General features: G+C 44.9%; 1 protein-coding gene across 2 annotated transcripts in view; it reads right to left on the minus strand.

Moving 5' to 3' along the window:
• DCAF12 (DDB1 and CUL4 associated factor 12) overlaps window positions 1-12,840 on the minus strand; it is a 29,881-nt gene extending 17,041 nt beyond the window's left edge. The window contains exons 1-2 of one of the 2 annotated variants that reach the window (XM_082694618.1): window positions 12,679-12,840; window positions 9,900-10,154 (exon numbers count right to left, since the gene is read on the minus strand). In XM_082694618.1, coding sequence (XP_082550744.1) covers window positions 9,900-10,154; window positions 12,679-12,702 — 279 coding nt within the window. In that variant the 5' untranslated portion in view covers window positions 12,703-12,840. Of the gene's footprint in view, window positions 1-9,899; window positions 10,155-11,229; window positions 12,039-12,678 lie in introns of those variants that run through there. The other variant, XM_082694617.1, reaches the window with a different exon arrangement.
• Between the last annotated feature and the right edge of the window lie 2,462 nt (window positions 12,841-15,302).

Consider the following 15,302-nt stretch of genomic DNA (forward strand, 5'->3'; position numbering starts at 1 on the left):
AAGCAAACGCCCCCACTCAGCAAGGAGCCTGACAAGGGGCTCAAGCCCACAGCCCATGAGATCACCACTTGAGCTGAAACTGAGAGTCAGATGCCTAACTGAATTAGTCACCCAGGTGCCCCAATAAATAAATATTAAAAAAAAAAATTGGTTTCTCTTTACCTAAATCTAAATTCCTTATCAGGGCATCAAGATTCTTCAATCTGGCTCCAACCTTTCTCTCTAGCTTTATATCCTGCCATGGATCTATGCTCTAGAAATAACAGCTTATTAACAGCTTATTAATAACAGCTTATTAACTATTATTCACACAAAAATCTGCAACAAAATGTAATTTTTTTGTTTTGTTTCATGCTCATGCTCTTCACAATGCCAGAAATGCCCCCCCTTTTCTGTACCTGGACAGCGTGTACTTATCTTTCATGATTCAGTTCAGACATGTCCTCTCTGAATATTCCCTAAATATTCAGGCTGGTTAAATTTTTCTTTTGTAGGTTTTCCAGACAGCTAACTACCCACAACACTTAGATTGTATCACGCTGCTTTAAAATCTTGTCTTTTTCCCCCTGCAAGCTAATAATGCCTTCCCAATTCAAAGAGCAGGGGACTATCTTAATTGGTTCTACGATCCTGCCTCAACAATGCAAAGCTATGTGCTAAGTGCTTGTAGAAGACATCTTTCAGGCAGGCTGCCCAAAAATGTTAGACACCCCACATCTAGGTGGTCTGATGTAAGACCAGACCTCCAGATCGGAGAACTACCCAGAGAGGAGAACTATCCCTCCTCACTCAGGGAGGACCAGTCCAGAGGCTATACCAGATGGATCGAATTCTCTCGGGAAGGTGAAACAGCCTCAGTGGCACTACACCAAACTGTATGGATGGCTAATTTCTACCAAAGCCAGCTCCCAGATAGAAGGAAATAGAAGAGAAATAGCATGAACACCTTTAGTTTCTAATGGTTTTCCAAGTTCTGTTTCATTTTGAGATCTAGAGATTCTTCGCGCTTTGGGGGTTTGCGAACTATCCCTTCCAATAAACATGAGTGGGTTTCTTACTCTTTTAGAGCAAATGAACTCTATACAACATAGCTCCTCAAATGTTTAATGAAGGAAAATTAACTGCTCACTTAAGACTTTGTGGTTTTTGTTTTTTTTAAGATTTTACTTATTTATTTGACAGGCAAAGATCACAAGTAGGCAGAGAGGCAGGCAGAGAGAGAGGAGGAAGCACGGCTGGATCCAGGACACTGGGATCATGACCTGAGCCGAAGGCAGCAGCTTAACCCACTGAGCCACCCAGGCGCTCCCACACAACCTCACTCTTGCAGAGGAATGACAAAGCACCATGTGAAGGACAGAATCCTTTTGCTTTTTCAAAGCAAGGGAAAGGGTTGTGAATGAGCTGCCACAAAATATCTCCCCAAGCTCACTGACAAGGCGCCAAGGCTTCATGAAGCTTCTGTTAACAAATCCCAGAATGGGGCTGTTCTACATTAACCTACTGGGATCCCTGCCAGGAATCAGAAGCATGGCAAGGTAAGTTTGAGTCTCAATGGCTCCCTGCACCTTACATTCTAGAACAGAGAGGGGAAAAAAGAAAGCAAAGTCCTTACAATCAGGAAGCTTATAAGACTAGAGAGTACATCTCCAAATGCATGTAAAGTGCATATAGGTGCATGCAAAATGCACACAGAGAGATCAAGACAGCTTAATAAGATAGAGGAGCTCACAAAGTTTCTAAAACTGCAAAGTGTTTTAGCTGCAGCCTAATAAAGGAAAGGAAAGCAAATCCACTTAGATCAGACAACAAAATAAATTATACTAAGTCAGACAGGAAAGGAAAAGCCAAGTGGACAGCCTGAATCTGCTGAAAGTTGGGCAAAGAGAAGACAACTGAAAATGAAGCAGAAGAATCCATTCCTTATCCCAAACCAAGAAGATGGGTAGGAGCAAAGAAAAGAGTCAAGACAAAGAACAAAAGAATATATTCAGACAGTACGCATCAAAAATTGAACAGTGTAAACACTACAGTTTCAATTTTAGAAACTTCTGCTAAGGAAACGAGTAAACAGTTTTAATTAAATACATTAATTTGGGGGCACCAGGCTTGCTCAGTAAGATGGAGCACACGATTCTGGATCTTGGTATTGCTGAGTTTGAGCCCCATAATGGGCACATTGGGTGTATCTTTAAAAAACTATAAAATGAAGGGGCATCTGGGTGACTCAGTTGATTTAAGCCTCTGCCTTCGGCTCAGGTCGAGCTCAGGGTCCTGCAAGTTGCACACTGGACTCCCTGCTCAGTGGGTAGCCTGCTTCTCCCTGTCCCTCTGCCTGCCACTCCCCCTGCTTGTGTGTGCACTCTCTCTATCAAATAAATAAATAAATAAATTTTAAAAAATAAAGTGAGCATTTATTTTTTTACTTACTTAGAGAGAGCGGATGGGGGAAGGAAGAGAGGGAGACAGAGAATCTTAAGCAGGCTCCCTGCCTAGTGCAGAGCCTGACGCAGCATTTGATCTCACAACCCTGAGATCATGACCTGGCTGAAATCAAGAGCTGGATGCTTCACCAACCAAGCCATCCAGATGCACCTAAAATTTTAAATAGTGAGACACCACAGGGGTTGGGTACAGCCACACAATAGACTATTACAGAGCTTTTAAGAATGGGGTGCCCAGGGGTGCCTGGGTGGCTCAGTGGGTTGAGCCTCTGCCTTTGGCTCAGGTCATGATTTTGGGGTCCTGGAATCGATCCCCACATCTGGCTCACTGCTCAGCGGGGAGCCTGCTTCCCCCTTCTCCCTGCCTGCCTGTGATCTCTCTGTCAAATAAATGAATAAAATCTTTAAAAAAAAAAAAAAAAGAATGGGGTGCTCAAGAGTGCCTGGTTGCCTCAGTCAGAAGAATATACAACTCCTGATCTCCAGATGTAAGTTTGAACCCCACACTGGGTGAGATTACTTAATAAAAGCTTAAAAGAAAAAAAAAAAAAAAAAGAATGGGGCGCCTGACTGACTCAGCAAAACACGCGACTCTTGATCTTAGGGCATGAGTTCAAGCCCCTTGTTGGGGGTAGTTTACTTAAAAAAAAAAAAATAATGGAGTAGAGGGTTTTTATTAACATGGAAAACTGTTCAGAGTGCCTGGGTGCCTTAGTTGTTAAGCATCTGCCTTCAGCTCAGGTCATGATCCCAGGGTCATGGGATAGAGTCTCACATGGGGTTTCCTGCTCCACAGGGAGCCTGCCTCTCCCTCTCACACTTCCCCTGCTTGTGTTCCCTCTCTTGCTGTCTCTGTCAAATAAATAAATAAAATCTTAAAAAACAAAACAAAGCATGGAGAGCCGTCCATGGTATGGTATTAAATAACCAAGTTTTTTTTTTTTTTAAGATTTTATTTTTAAGTAATCTCCACAACCAACATGAGGCTTGAGTTTACAACTGCAAGATCAAGAGTAGCATCCTCCACTGACTGAGCCAGCTAGGTGCCCCCAATAAGTTGATTTCTAATTCCTGATTTTGGAGGGCTCTATGAAAAATGACGTCACCTAGCTGCCTCAGTTGGTAGAACATGCAACTATTGATTTATGAGTTGTTGAGTTCAAGCTCCACGTTGGGCATAAAGCCTACTAAAAAAATTAAAAATAAATTTTAAAAAATCGTAAAAATAAGTCCCAAAGTCACCTTTAAGCAAGACACCTAAGATTCTGCCTAGTACCCACCCAAAGTCAGCCAGTAAAGAGTCTCTGACAGTATATCACAGAGATTCAGCTACTTAAAGCACCTTGACAAACATTTGGTTAAAACTCTCAAACTGTAAAATCAGAACCCAACAGAATTGATGCCTGCCTGGCTTAGCCGGTTAAGCGGCTGCCTTCAGCTCATGTCATTATCCTAAGGTCCTGGGATCAGGTCTTGTGTTGGGGTCCATGCCCAGCTTTTAAAAAAACCAAATGAATAAAAATAAAAAAGAAAAAGAAAGTAGAAGGTAAATAAAGAACTGGCTTACTATCTGTCTTTACACAAGTCATCACTTCTTCCTATGGAAGACAGAAATTGATTTTCTACAGCACTCAAAAATGCTAATATTTATGTACATATTATACAGAGGAAAACAATTTCTGTACAAGATATTCTCACCTTTTTCTTCCCCTACAGCATTTTTAGGTATAGAGCCATCTAATCAGAATTAGCAGGGAGCCTTACATCTAAGCCACAAATTACTGGAGAATAGAGTTTGCAGTCCCATATTAATTATTTATCTGGGCATATTAAGAAATTGTAAGCTTTCAGTAATAACAGTATTAAAACAATGATAATACTATATAATCCTTTTTCTTTCACTTTTACTTCCTGAGCATTATAGCATAAAGAGGACAATATGGTTATGTCCCATAAGAAGCAAGATCTCTAGATGTTATTTTGGGCTCCAAAAAATTCCTGTGTGACTCAGAAAGGAAACTCCTTTTGTTATATATCCTACCACCAATTTTATTCCCTCTCCACAAGAGATGTATAATATATAACTGTGTTCAATCTTTGTCAGCAGACAAGCAATGAATGGTAACTGAGCAAGGCCATTTCCACCACTGTTTTAGGCTAAGAAAAAACAACATTCAGGGTACCTGGGTGGCTCAGTGTGTTATGCCTCTGCCTTCTGCTCAGGTCATGATCTCAGGGTCCTGGGATCAAGCCCCGAATCAGGCTCTCTGCTCGGCAGGGAGCCTGCTTCCCCCTCTCTCTGCCTGCCTCTCTGCCTACTCATGACCTCTCTGTGTCAAATACATAAATAAAATCTTTTTTTTTTTTTTTTTAAGATTTTATTTATTTATTTGACAGAGAGAGAGATCACAAATGGGCAGAGAGACAGACAGAGAGAGAGAGAGATGAGGAGAAGCAGGCTCCCTGCTGAGCAGAGAACCCAATGCGGGACTCGATCCCAGGCCCCTGGGATCATGACCTGAGCCGAAGGCAGAGGCTTAACCCACTGAGCCACCCAGGCGCCCCATAAATAAAATCTTTAACAACAACATTCATGTAGCTGAAGTAACATTTAAAAAAAAAAAAGAAAGAAAGAAAAGTATAGGGTGCCTGGGTGGCACAGTCAGTTAAGTGTCTGCCTTTGGCTCAGATCATGATCCCAGGGTCCTGGGATGGAGTTCCACAATGGACTCACTGCTCAGCAGGGTTAATCGGCTTCTCCCTCTGTCCCTCACTCCACTTGTGCTCTCTCTAATAAATAAATAAAATTTTTTTTTCCCCCAAAGATTTTATTTATTAGACAGAGAGAGAGAGAGAGAGAGATCAATCACAAGTAGGTAGAGAGGCAGGCATAGGGAAAGGAGGGAAGCAGGCTCTTGTTGAGCAGAGAGCCGGATGCCAGGCTGGATCCCAGGACCCTGAGATCATGACCTGGGCTGAAGGCAGAGGCTTAAGCCACTGAGCCACCCAGGCCCCCTAATAAATAAAATAAATAAATAAATTAAAAAGTTTATTAACATTATTTTATCAATAATGGAAATTATAAAATGCAAGACAGAGCACTCCGAATCCTCTCTCTCTTTTAAAAAAAGAATTAAAAAAAAAACAAACCATTTTATTTATTTATTTGACAGAGAGCAAGCAAGAGCACAAGCAGGAGGAGTAGCAGGCAGAGGGAGAGGGAGAAGCAGGCTCTCCGCTGAACAGGGAACCCAATGCAGGGCTCGACCCCAGGACCCTGGGATCATAACCTGAGCTAACAGCAGACACTTAACCAACTGAGCTACCCAAATGTCCCTTTTTAAAATTTTTATTAAGTAAACTCTTTGTCTAACATGGGTCTTGAACTCATGATCCCCAGAATCAAGAGGCACACACTCCACTGACTGAGCCAGCCAGGTGTCCCCTCTCTCTTTTCAAATCTGTTTTTTTTCATTTGTCCAGTTCCTGTTTAGTCCTTAACCACATGCATGCATAATTGTGTATAGCTATAATAAGCAGAAATAAGAATTCTGGTATCTTGGTGCGCCTGGATGGCTCAGTCAGAGAAGCATGCAACTATTGATCTCGAGGCTGTGAGTTCCAGCCCCAGGATGGGTGTAGAGATTACTAAAATAAGTAAATTTAAAAACAAGTAATAATTTTGTGTCTTGTTACATTTAAGGCATCAAATGCTTTGTGTGTTTAGCCTCCTGGGTGGCTCAGCTGGTTAAACGGCTGCCTTCAGACCCGGTCATGATCCCAGAGTCCTGGAATCAAGCCCCCTGGCTCAGTGGGGAGTATGCTTCTCCTTCTCCCTCTACCTTTCCTCACTACCCACCATTCGTGGTTTCTCTCTCTTTCAAATAAATAAATAAAATACTTATTTATTTGACAGAGATAGGGAGAGCACAAGCCAAGGGGAGCAGCAGGCAAAGGGAGAGGGAGCAGACCCCGATGCGGGGCTTGCTCCCAGGACCCGGGATCAGGACCCGAGCTGAAGGCAGACTTAACAGACAAAGCCACCCAGGCACCCCTATATTTTTTAAAAAGAGTTTATTTATTGGGGCGCCTGGGTGGCTCAGTCGGTTAAGTGTCTGCCTTCAGCTCAGCTCATGATCCCAAGGTCCTGGGATGGAGCCCCACATCAGGCTTCCTGCTCACCAGGGAGCCTGCTTCTCCCTCTCCCACTCTCCCTGCTTGTGTACTTGGTCTCGTTGTGTTTCTCTCTGTCAAATAAATAAATAAAATCTTAAAAAAAAAAAAAGATTTTATTTATTCATTTGAGAAAGAGAGAAAGCATTTGGGGCGGGGGGGGGAGGGCAGAGAGAGAGAAGTAGACTCTCTGCTCAGCAGGGATGCAGGGCTGTACCCCAGAACAAGGAGATCATGACCTGAGCTTGAAGGCTGACACTTAACCATCTGAGCCACCCAGGTGCCCCCCCAAAAAAAATCTTGGAAAAAAAAAAAAAAAAAGAAAAAATAGCAAAGCTGTGCGCTCTAAGTATTCACAATTATGTTAATTTCTGCATAATATCATGCAGATGTGATTTACCATAAAGTACTCAAGTATTCTTTTATTAATCTTTTTAAAAAAGATTTTATTTATTTGAGAGGGAGTGTGCATGGGCAGGAGCAGGGGGAGGAGCAGAAGGAGAGGAAGAGGGAGAAGCCAACTCTGCTGAGCAGAGAGCCCACACAGGGCTTGATCCCAGGATCATGACCTGAGCCAAGTGGAATGCAGACATTTAACTGACTGAGCCACCCAGGCACCCCTCCTTTTGTTACAAAATAGCTTCCATTGATTGTCTCTGTCAAACAAGTAAATAAATAAATAAATAAAATCTTTTTAAAAAAATGAAGCTTTGCATTCATTATCACCACTACTATTTTTGTGTAAGAATGATATTGCTAACATCAAGAATTTCCCAAGATGTGCACAGCTACCTTCTCAGTTCTGGATATTACTACTCCCATGTTACCGATGGAAAAACAAAGGCACAGATAGGGAAATCATTTGCCAAATGTCACAAAGTTCAAAGAGCAGCATTCCTGGTTCTCTGCTTTGGCTCTGGAAGCTAAGCAAGTAACAAGACAAATTATAAAGAAAACAGGACCTCACTTAAACATGTTAGGTTAAGAAACAGGAAGACAGAAAGAGGTAGGTATTAAGAGTACATTAGATTATTACTTAACATTATGCAAACTTTCAAAACACGGTCAATAAATTCAAGAAGAACACTATGATTAACTTTTATAATTCAACATTTGCTGGGCAAAACACTATAATGGTGTATGTGGAGAGTATAATGAAGTCCTCCAATGGGAGACTCTTCTTCTTTTCTTTCTTTTTTTTTTTTTTAAGATTTTATTTATTTATTTGACAGACAGAGATCACAAGTAGGCAGAGAGGTAGGCAGAGAGAGAGGAGGAAGCAGGCTCCCTGCTGAGCAGAGAGCCTGATTCGGGGCTCAATCCCAGGACCCTGGGATCATGACCTGAACCGAAGGCAGCGACTTTAACCCATTGAGCCATCCATGCGCCCTGAAAGACTCTTTCTACTTCAAGTGACAATAATAACAGTTCTCTTAAACCATGAGTGGTGGCCTGAGAGACTAGGAAAAGGAAGTTTTGTAGAGGCTTGCTACCACTACTCAGTTTTGAAAGGCTTCTGTATGATAAGCTAAAACCTTCAACAGAAGAGGAAATGCCAGCTGGGCCCCAACCACCACCATTATTATTTCCTTCCTTAAAACTCATGTTTAAATCTTTGCCTGTATCGTTTATAAACATTTCTTTTTTTTTTTTTTTTAAAGATTTTATTTATTTATTTGTCAGAGAGAGAGCGAGCGAGAGCGAGCACAGGCAGACAAAGTGGAAGGCAGAGTCAGAGGGAGAAGCAGGCTCCCTGCGGAGCAAGGAGCCCGATGTGGGACTCGATCCCAGGACGCTGGAATCATGACCTGAGCCGAAGGCAGCTGCACAACCAACTGAGCCACCCAGGCGTCCCTCGTTTATAAACATTTCTAATGCTTAAGACACTTTTTATCTAGAGCAACCTTTTCTCTTTCAATTAATCCAAGATGTGTTTCTAAAGTGAATTTACCCAACCACCATGACACAACTTGTCTATCCACCCAAGCTAAGGTGAAAACAGAGAAAGCAGTTGTGTTTATAACCCATCTTTTTTCATGCTTCATTTGGAATAATTTTTCACCTCCAGGCGCTGCCTCTTGCCATTCCTCTGACATCATATTTGTGTCCTGTTCCAATCATATCTGCAATATCCAATCCTGAATTGATATATTTTATCTATGCCTACAACTGTGCTTATTATATAGGTGATAAATTTTTCCTTTCATTCACTTATAGCTATTTTCTAACTCATTCTGTGTAAAAACACTCTCCTCCTCATGTAATACTTAATTCTTCTCTTTTGAATCATTTTCAGGAGGCTACTTTGCCAAGAACAAACATTTACATCCTGAAATATATCACCAAATACACATTCTCTTCCCTTTCTTAAAGGATATCTTTAATTCTACTTTAGATTCTACTCCCTGAAAGAGAATGTTTAGGGGGGGGAAAGGTTTGCTTTATTCCTATCCTGAACGAAGTGCTACTTTAGATTTTATCCATTTATTTGAAAGAGAGAGAGAATGAGTGAGAGTGAGCATGTCCCCCTGCTGAGCAGGGAGAGCAACCAGGGACTGGATCTCAGGACTCCAGAATCATGACCAGAGTTGAAGGCAGTTGCTCAACCAACTGAGCCACCCAGGTGCCCTACTTTATTATTTTTTTAAACGATTTATTTGTTTTAGAGAGAGAGTGCAAGCACATGAGCAGAAAGGGCCAAGGCACGGAGAGAGAATCTCAAGCAAACTCCATGCTAATTGTGGAGCCCAACCCAGGGCTCAATCTCATGACTCTGAGATCATGATCTGAGTCAACATCAAGAGTCGGACACTTAACCAACTGCATCAAAGTGCTCTCCAAGTGCTACTTAAAATATTTTTATATATGCCCTTAGTTTAGCAGATAAGATCTAGGTTTCCACTTTTATGTATCCTGAATGATGCCCTGAGCATCATTCTTTCCTAAGTCTTTGTTCTAAGATCCCCTAAGATCTCTGACTTAAAAAGCAACATTAAAAAGTTGAGGCCAAAAAAACTCTAAAAGCAGTGGAACAGCTGTATGGCAAAAGGCCTAAAGAAACAGACTCCTCTGAAGATTTATCAGGAAGATGAGGACGTGGGGAAAGGGACAAAAAGAGAGGAAGAGGTTATCAACAGATAGGAGGGAACGGAAAGCAGAGTGAGGTGATCTCCACCCAAAAGAAACTGATAGGAAAATGAGCAGTGAGAAGTTCTACAACATCTAGAGCCAAAATGTATCCAAGCCCCTAGATAAGGTTCACTTACCCCCCCAGACACTTACCGTGTTGCATTTTGTGCCACACACCACTTGCCTATGATTTAGCCACTGAGATGCAAACACTTTATTAAGGGTCCCAAGGTGAAACTCTCTCTCCTTCAGGAGACTGGGAAGTTGCTGTGCTGCATAGCCATGCAACACTCGAGTATAGCTGGTTTCATTCTGAAGCCTGACTTCTCGATTCTTCAGGTAGTACACTAAGGATCTCTTCACTGGGGGGAGTCTTTTCCTTTTGTGCAATGAGTGATCCCAGCCAAACTGTGGAAAGCAACATTAGAAATTAGGGATTTGGCTACCTTCCTTCAGAATAAGGGATCCTTCTGTATCAGAGAACTCACCAAGAACTCATCTTGCAGGATTTACATACAACAGAAATACAATTACAACAGATCAGAAATCTGAACATAGCAAGTCCAGTTTAACTCTTCCAACACTGAGAAGATGCTGCTCATAGACAAACCTATCTACAAGAAACAAGGGCTGAAAGACAACGGAAAGGAAGCAGAAAAGAGGTCAAAAGGTTTACTAGCTCTGTTAGGGCTGAAGGTTGCAAAGCCCCTTAACTTATCCTTGACAGAGAACAGAACGAAGTACCAAATAATTACAACACCGACCTGGGCTACATCTCTACTCAGGACCCTTCTTACTCTCAGTCTGTACTCCCTATGGAGCATGGAGAGTACAGCTGGGGCCAGCATGGGGTACCAGGCCTTCCAAGGATGCTCTATCAGGGCGACCCCGTCCCCAGGCCGTTGAAGAATTCGAAAAATCAAACACCAGCGAGGTAGGAAGCATGTGAAATAAGAGTCCGAATACGCGTTCAACGAGAGCGTTACAGGGATGATATATGAGAACTGATGTTTTTTATACAGGTCCAAGACCAAAAAGCCCACCTCAGGGCTTGAGGTATCCAAAGGGAAACTCCTTCCCATATAAGGGACGCAATTATCTCCACTTCCCAGGGCCCCGGAAGGGGGACTTCACTCTCCCTCCCAGTATCTTCTGGGAGGTTTTGTTCCTGATCCTCCTCAACGTCGGTTTTCTTCCTCCAAAGCCAAGATTCTAGTTTCCCTTTAAGCCCCATTACCGGCTGCAGGCCTTCCGCGGAGTATGCCTCGTTCCCAAGTTTCCCTTTAGCTCCTCATTCCTCCGGCCTTTCTGATCTCCTATGAACTCTCGAGGGCCCGGCCCTGTCCCAAAAGGCTGGGGCTCTGCTCTTGCCCACCTCCGACTACAGACCTCGGTCCCCGGTTCCAGTTCCCCGACCTTAGAACCCTATTTCTCTCTGGGTGCTTCGGTGATATAAGCCGGGTCCAGGCCTCTTAGACCTCACCTGCGGGCACTGAGCGTCGCTCCCAGCTCCTGGCGAGGCGGGCGCTTTCCGCTTCCTGCTAACTGCTTTCCGGGCCATAGTGGGCAGCGCCGCAGCGGCCCCGCAGCCACATGGGGCGGGGGTAGCGAGGGTTAGCAAGACGGCGGGTCATATACTGGGCCCCGGGGCCGCGCACTTTTGTGCGTCTGGCCCGGAAAACGGCCCGGACCCGGGAAGGCAGGCAGAGGGAAAGGAGGGAGGGAGGACTGGGGCCGGGAAAGGGAAAGGGAAGGGGTAGGGTAGGAAGGAACGAGAAGCTTTCAGACGAACGAGTCTGAAAGGACGGCGAGCGGCGAGAACCAAAACACCCCCTCCCCCTCGCCCGCACTCTGTCACCCTTGCGCAGCCGCACTTCGCAGCCTGTCGCCACGGAGACGCTGCCGGGCCTTCAGGGGTGGGGTTTAGGGCCTGCGAGTGGAGAGTCCGCAGCAGTTGTTTTGCGGCGGCCCGCGCATTTCCAACGGTCGTCAGATGGCCGCTGTAGGTGGAAGACCTGGGGTCGAGGAATCTGCGTTCTGGAGGTCGACCTCGGACGCCCGCCTGCCCATCCGCAAGCACCCGGAAGTGAGGACGACTGTCCTCGCTCCGGGAAGGAATGCCTCCCAGCACACGCCTTTACCCGGCAGCTGCCACTGGTTATCTCTTATTGAGCGCCGCACTTTCCCGGAACCTATCACAAACGGAGCAATGACACCAAGGGCTGGACTCTGTGCGGGGAGGCAGGACCTCCTTCCCCCACCCTCGCAAGGTGGAGTCCGGCCCGGAATCAACAACCGCGTGCCAGACTTTTCCTCTGAAGAGTACCTACCTGCCCTGCCTGGCATGACCAGCCCAGACTGCTCCCCAGGCCTCTGGCCTCTTCCCACCCCTCCAGAGCTCTCAAGCTCCATTCTCCACTCAGTCTCCTGCCTCCCTGCTGGCCACCTGCCCCGCCTAACCCTTTCTCCTGCTCTGACCGCAACAGCCCCTCAAATCTTCTTTCTCCCAGCTACAACCTCGCCTCCCTTTAGATTCTCATGACCTGCTGGCCAAACTGTCTTTTGTGCTTTCTGCAATAGACCTCACGCCTTAATTCATCTGTTTCTTACGCCTCCCATGCGGTCCTAAATTGACGACAGGAACGGGGGACTGCCGCTGCCTGCCTCTCACTCAGGACGCTGGTTACATCTCAATGAGGGCAGATTGGGTGATATACTGAACCACAAAGAGTGGACGATGCTTGTCAGTCAGATAAGGGGGCTTCTTCAGGATCACCCTTGCCTCCATTCTCAGAAGATCTTGTAGGAATTTGCTGGCTTCCACTTTCCTCAGGCAAAGAAACCCTTTGAGGAAACAGGATGTTCTTGCTTAGGGTTGACCGGCCTCGGGCTTTAGTGCCCAGTTACCTGCTGCTTGCTTCAGGCCTCATACCTCCAGGGAGTTCTGTTGACCCATCTGAAGTTCTGCCTACAAGATTTGGATTTGTTTTCCAAGTCGAAACAAAGACCAGATTGAGACAGGGTCCTCTGCCATCCCAAGTGGGCACTGCCACTAATCTCTAATGCCACCTTGGGAAAGGCAACCCCATCTTACTTGGTCAGGCCTATCCCTTCAGAGACATGCACAGAGTGAATGGGTCAGAAGTGGTTCACCTTCCTTTTTGAGCCTATTGTTCCAGTTCTGTCTTGCCTCACAATGCCCTCGGTGACCCAGGAGCCCATTGGGCAAGAGCCTGGAATCCCTTTGAGAATCTCTAGGCTCATGATGAGTGGCACTTGGATCCTGGTATCTGCCCCTGTCAGAGGCTGCAGGCTTATCCTCAAGGTTAGTGCACTTCATCTTGGCATCCTCAGGTTTGGTTGAAAAGGACTTATTATAAATAACAAAAGATGTGCATTTTCACCATTATCACTTAGAAAATTACAAGAGTTTTAGGAACTCTTGTGCTAGGAACCAAAACAAAGACCAAATAGGTATCTTATATTCCAATACTATAGTAGTAGAAATCAGAGTAGGGGCACCTGGGAGGTTCAGTAGGTCAGGTATCAGCTTTCAGCTCAGGTCATGATTCCAGGGTCCTGGGATCGAGCCCCACTCCCCACAAAGCAGGGGAGCCTGCTTCTCCCTCTCCCTTTGCCTGCTACTCCCCCTACTTAGGCGGGCTCTCTCTCTCTGTCAAATAAAATCTTAAAAAAAAAAGTCAAGGTAGTCATTACTAACTCTACTAACTGGTTACTAATGGGAAGGAGAACACAGGAAGGCATCTAGTGTGCAATAAATTTTTTTCTTTAATATTTTATTTATTGGGGCACCTGGATAGCTCAGTCCATTAAGCATCTGCTGTCAACTCATGTTATGATCTCAGGGTCCTGGGATGGAGCCCCACATCAGGCTTCCCTGCTCAGTGGGGAGTCTGCATCCCCCCTCCCCTTATGACTCTCCCCTCTGCTGGTGCTTTCTCTCCCTCTCAAATAAATATCTTTTTTTTTTTTTTAAAGATTTTATTTATTTTATTTGACAGACAGAGATCACAAGTAGGCAGAGAGGCAGGCAGAGAGAGAGAGAGAGAGAGAGGAGGAAGCAGGCTCCCCGCTAAGCAGAGAGCCCGATGCGGGACTCGATCCCAGGACCCTGAGATCATGACCTGAGCCGAAGGCAGCGGCTTAACCCACTGAGCCACCCAGGCGCCCCTAAATATCTTTTTTTAAAAAGATTTATTTATTTATTTGAGAGGGAGAGATAAGCAGACTTGCCATTGAGCTGGGAGCCCAAGGCAACATGGGGCTCAATCCCAGGACCTTGGATATACAACCAGAGCCAAAGGCAGATGCTTAACTGACTGAGCCACCCAGGCACCCTACATATTGTTCTTTTTTTTTTTTTAAGATTTTATTCATTTATTTGATAGAGATCACAAGTAAGCAGAGAGGCAGGCAGAGAGGGGGAAACAGGCTCCTGCTGAGCAGAGAGCCCGATGGAGGGCTCTATCCCAGGATCCTGGAATCATGACCTGAGCTGAAGGCAGAGGCTTTAACCCACTGAGCCACTCAGGTGCCCTCATATTATTCTTTTTAAATTTTTTTTTTAAGATTTTATTTATTTATTTGACAGACAGAGGTTACAAGTACGCAGAGAGGCAGGCAGAGAGAGAGGAGGAAGCAGGCTTCCTGCTGAGCAGAGAGTCCGATGTGGGCTCAATCCCAGGACTCTGAGATCATGACCTGAGCCGAAGGCAGAGGCTTTAACCCACTGAGTCACCCAGGCACCCCTATATTGTTCTTTTTAAAGATGATTTCGGGGGCGCCTGGGTGGTTCAGTTGTAAAGTGCCTGCCTTTGGTTCAGGTCATGATCCCAGGGTTGTGGGATGGAGCCCTGCATGGGGCTGGGCTCCCTGGTCAATGGGATGCCTGCTTCTCCCTTTCCCACTCCCTCTGCTTATGTTCCCTCTCTAGCTCTATCTCTGTCAAATAAATAAAATCTTTTAAAAAATAAAATAAAGATGATTTCAAGCTTAGTATTTTATGGCTTTTTAAAAAAAATATTTATTTATTTGACACAGAGAGACAGCGAGAGAGGGAACACAAGCAGGGGTAGCAGGAGAGGGAGAAACAAGCCTCCCACTGGCAGGGAGCCCAATGTGGGGCTTGATGTGAGGCTCCATCCCAGGACCCTGGGGTCATGACCTGAGCTGAAGGCAGATGCCTAATGACAGAGCCATCCAGGCACCCCTATTTTATAGCTTTAAATAAAAACCTTGACAGTTCTAATCGTCTTTACTCCCACCCCTCTAAGTCAGTCCTTGCAGCCTTTTCCTCACAATGTGATGTGCAGAAGGAGGCCCATCAATGGTCTGGGGACCCAGCACCTGCTTACCTTTTATATTCTCTTTGACTTGGTCTTGCCAGGAAGAATAAATAACAAGAAAATAGTCTAAAATATTTGGACAAATATAATTATGTTCTACATGCTCAGTAATAGTAATTCCTCCTGTTTATTTGCACAGATTCCTTGGAACAAACAAAGCAGATGTTGCTACAATTCCTTGTATGACTCT

Source organism: Mustela nivalis, assembly GCF_964662115.1.
Source record: "Mustela nivalis genome assembly, chromosome: 13".
Lineage (NCBI taxonomy): Eukaryota > Metazoa > Chordata > Mammalia > Carnivora > Mustelidae > Mustela > Mustela nivalis.